This window comes from Gavialis gangeticus, unplaced genomic scaffold (assembly GCF_001723915.1).
Source record: "Gavialis gangeticus isolate Ggan-Ray unplaced genomic scaffold, GavGan_comp1, whole genome shotgun sequence".
Taxonomy (NCBI): Eukaryota; Metazoa; Chordata; order Crocodylia; family Gavialidae; genus Gavialis; species Gavialis gangeticus.
Window position 1 is genome coordinate 8,838,911 of NW_017728993.1, and position 3,715 is coordinate 8,842,625.

Here is a 3,715-nt window from a genome sequence, read left to right on the forward strand (position 1 = left end):
TGTGTGGGTAGGTGGCAGGCAGGAGTCTGGCCCCTGGCTGGCTAGGCTGACTGGATGTAATTTATGCCTGCAGTCAGTGTCTAAACGTGTGTTTAATGGCAGTAAATTACCCCGGCGTAAAATAGTACAAAATGCAACCTCATGTCTTAGGATGTTAGCGGACATCAGATGAGTCCCGTTCAATAATTTTGCAGTCCTGGCATCTCTCTAACCATATCAATATTTTTCATTCTTTTTGCTACAGCTACCTTCCATTATGTTTTTTTTACCCTGAATCATCTTAATCTTTCTATTATTTTCTAGTCCTCAACTGGCATTCACAACTGTTCTCATTCTGACATCTGAATTTCATTAACGTTTACTCTCTCTTCTGGATTATTAATAAAAATATCAAATACAACCATCCATAATCCTTATGCGCATGCAAAAATAAAAGTAATACTACATCAATTAAAACTGTAATAGTCAACAATTGTAACTGAGTCAACTAGTAATTTTTTTTTTTTTTTATAAGCGCAAATGAAACGGAAAAATATTGCCAATTTTTAAGGTGATATGAACAAATGTGAAAATACATGACAACTTTGGCAGATCTTCTAGATCTAAAACCTGCATAGCAGTAACTCTAATTTACTCTCTCATGAAGAGCAAAAAATTATTTCAGTGAATACATAGGAAGTTTATTATTTGGATAGATAACATTTGTGCCTTCTGTGTCTGAATGGCACTTTAGAATAAGTTAACATTTGGTTTACAACACAACAATAAAATTTGTCTTTATTACAAATAAACAAAGCATTCACACCTCACAATATTGTTTTAGATGCAGGATTAAAATCATTCTAACATGAGGAATTTACCATAAAATTAAAAAGCAAATACATTTAGTATTCTCACACCTTTATTAAAATATTTTCTTCTATTTTCCAGGCAGTGTTAATGTGCATGTTAAACTCTGAATTTGTTTTAAGCATGAAACTATTTACATACATTTATTTGTGATTCTTTTTTTAAAGTTCAGAACACCTAATAACTGATGTATGGAAACAATAAGTACCAGGAAGATCATATCCTAAAATATTTACCCTCTAACTCCAATTTACTGCTTAGTGGTTTAATTTAGAAGCTGCACTGGTAGGAATGGAGGTCTGAAAATGATATTGGTCGCGACAGGAAACAAATGTGTTCTCATCTAATAATTGTCTTTATCTACTTTGATTGGTTGCAGTTAATATTAATAACATAACCTTTAAGTATTGAAGGGAAAGCTAATACTTTATTCTTCACTCCTCGAATTAAGGTTCAACAGCAAGCTTAATGAGTAGTCATTATAAAATCAGGCTGCTAAGTAGTACCTTAACTCACAATTCTGCTTATATAATTGCATCACTATTGCAGATAACAATTACTACTGATATATCAAAGTTACATCTCAAACAGGGTAGTGCAAAAGAGTTCTCAGGATTACATTATTAACCATTAGTGGGGCTTAGAGGTCATAAAATAGGTTAGTGCACTAATCTCACTTCAAAAGCACTAGATTAAAATTTTGCTTGAAAGAGAAAGTGATCTGGTAGTTTCATGTGTCTCCATCACAAAACCACCGCATTAATTGCAGCATCTTTTCACAATTGACCTAAGACTAAATAAATATATGGTGGAAGTGACAAGTGAGGACTGAGCACACAACACAGCTTTGTCCATCACCTCTCCACATTACATTGGACCCAACTCTAAACAATGCTGTCATCCGTAGCATAAAGTAACCTTATATTCACTCAAATAGCAATGAATAAAAATAATTAGCTGGTACATATTTATAAATGACATTTTAAAGATCATTAACATATAAAACATTATTGTCTATGAAACAGACCAGTTTCAGTGTTGCCTGCTCTCTGTTTGGTGTTTTTCTTTTTTTAAATGGGCAAGTGTTCCCCTGGACAGCTGCCAATACACTAGTATAAAGTGTCCTTAAAGCAAGACAAACTCCTCTGTACTAAATCTTTTTAATCTTTTCTTTTCATCCTCAAAGAAAAGGTCATTTTCTTCATGGAGTGGACTGGAAGCAAAGTCACAGTCTCTAGAATGACCCTTTACAAAAGTAAATAAGGGATACTTCTCCTTGGAGGAAGACTGCAGCATCTATAATGCAAAACAACACACCAGACAAAATGTTAGTTGAGAGTGAAGGAGCACAGCAGCAAGTGATATCAATTTAATTACAACTGCCAAAATCAAAAATTCATTTGCCCCTATTTTGTCACACAGAGACAAAAGCATTGCAAAGACTCTGTGTGGCTCCTTCTGTTAAATACGTATTTCTGTCTCACCCTCTTCATGGAAAAAATAGCCACATTTTGAAGTTTTGCATCTGCAAATTGTTCCATAAAGACTAGCCACACTTGCAGAATTAATTCTCATAGCTTGGACAGAGCAAGGGCTTCCCTTGCATGGAAGAAGATAATCTTTATTTGTTGAACTGAGAAGCAGGTTAGCATCCCTTGAAAGTATTTTTGTGATTGAGACAGCTTATATAACCATGAATAATTTTGGCAGCTCAAACATACATGTCAAAGAGAAGCCATCTCAAGAGCAGATGAATTAAAATTAGGGACATGCTAACAGGCTGCTTTAATTATGTAACAGAAATCTCCCTGCCCCAAGGAGAAGACAAAGCTGAGTTTATTTACCAAGGGAGCAATTGATACTAACAGCGATCAACAACATACCTAAATAAAAATACTCTTAATTACGAGTGCTCTTGGCCCAGAGGGTAAAGGACATATCAGCTTTTTAGGCTTGTTTCTATAAGCCATTTAAAAACCACTGAAGTTAAGTTTATTTTTATATTTTACTGATCATTTCTCAAAAGTAAATCTCAGTACACAACTATAGTACCTGCAAAGCTACATTTAGCCTATAGATATAATCTGCATGGGAGTGATCAGACTATGAACTCCAAAAATAGTTTTAATGAGAAACAATTAAATCGACACAATAAAAAGCCTAAATAGATATTTAAGCCGTATGACCTATTTAAAAAACAATCAGGTGCTGGAAAATCATGCTTGCAGTAAAATCAGAATCCACGATTTTTACTGTGCTCTGCAATTTTCCACTTTATTCTGCTCTATTTTAATTGCTTTCTCCTACTGCACTGTGAAACCTGGGGAAAAGGACAAAGAGAAAAGTGAGAGACATGCAAGCTCTGATGAGCAGAAGGGAGAGAAAAGGGAAAATATGTGGGGAGAAAAAAAGTGTAGGATGAGAAACAATGGGATTGTAGATTTCATAGGACTGGATAATTGGATACAAAGCCTTTCATCAGTAGGTCACTGGTTGAATCCAGACTGGGTCAGTAGCAACAGAAATTCACAGCCATAAAATGGCTGTTTGGTAGCCTGTCAAATGGTTTGGTGGACTTAGGCCAGTTCCTAATTGACAGGTGTCTGAAAAAAAAAATCACCACCACCCTGTCAGGGAAGCCAATGAGGTACAGAGCCTCTGAAATCACTGGGCCAGATCCAAGCATAATTTGTACCAGAAAAATTCACGATGACACAGATACAAGACAACTTAGAGGGTGCCAATAAGATGGTTTTTCCCTAGTGTTCTTGGATTGTTAGAACTTGCCCAATTTTCTAGAAACTTTATCCTGTATCAGAAATATTTCAAGAGTGCAGAGTCAGCAGTATAAGAACCATTGCTTTCT

The 3,715-nt window shown here is 35.2% G+C and overlaps 1 protein-coding gene across 2 annotated transcripts in view; it reads right to left on the reverse strand.

The window, feature by feature from the left end:
- Positions 1–662: 662 nt before the first annotated feature.
- Positions 663–3,715, reverse strand: part of ATG4C (autophagy related 4C cysteine peptidase) — a 45,256-nt gene continuing 42,203 nt past the window's right edge. For both annotated transcript variants that reach the window (XM_019501182.1, XM_019501181.1), the window contains one exon: positions 663–2,145. In XM_019501182.1, coding sequence (XP_019356727.1) covers positions 1,975–2,145 — 171 coding nt within the window. In that variant the 3' untranslated portion in view covers positions 663–1,974. The remainder of the gene's footprint in view (positions 2,146–3,715) is intronic.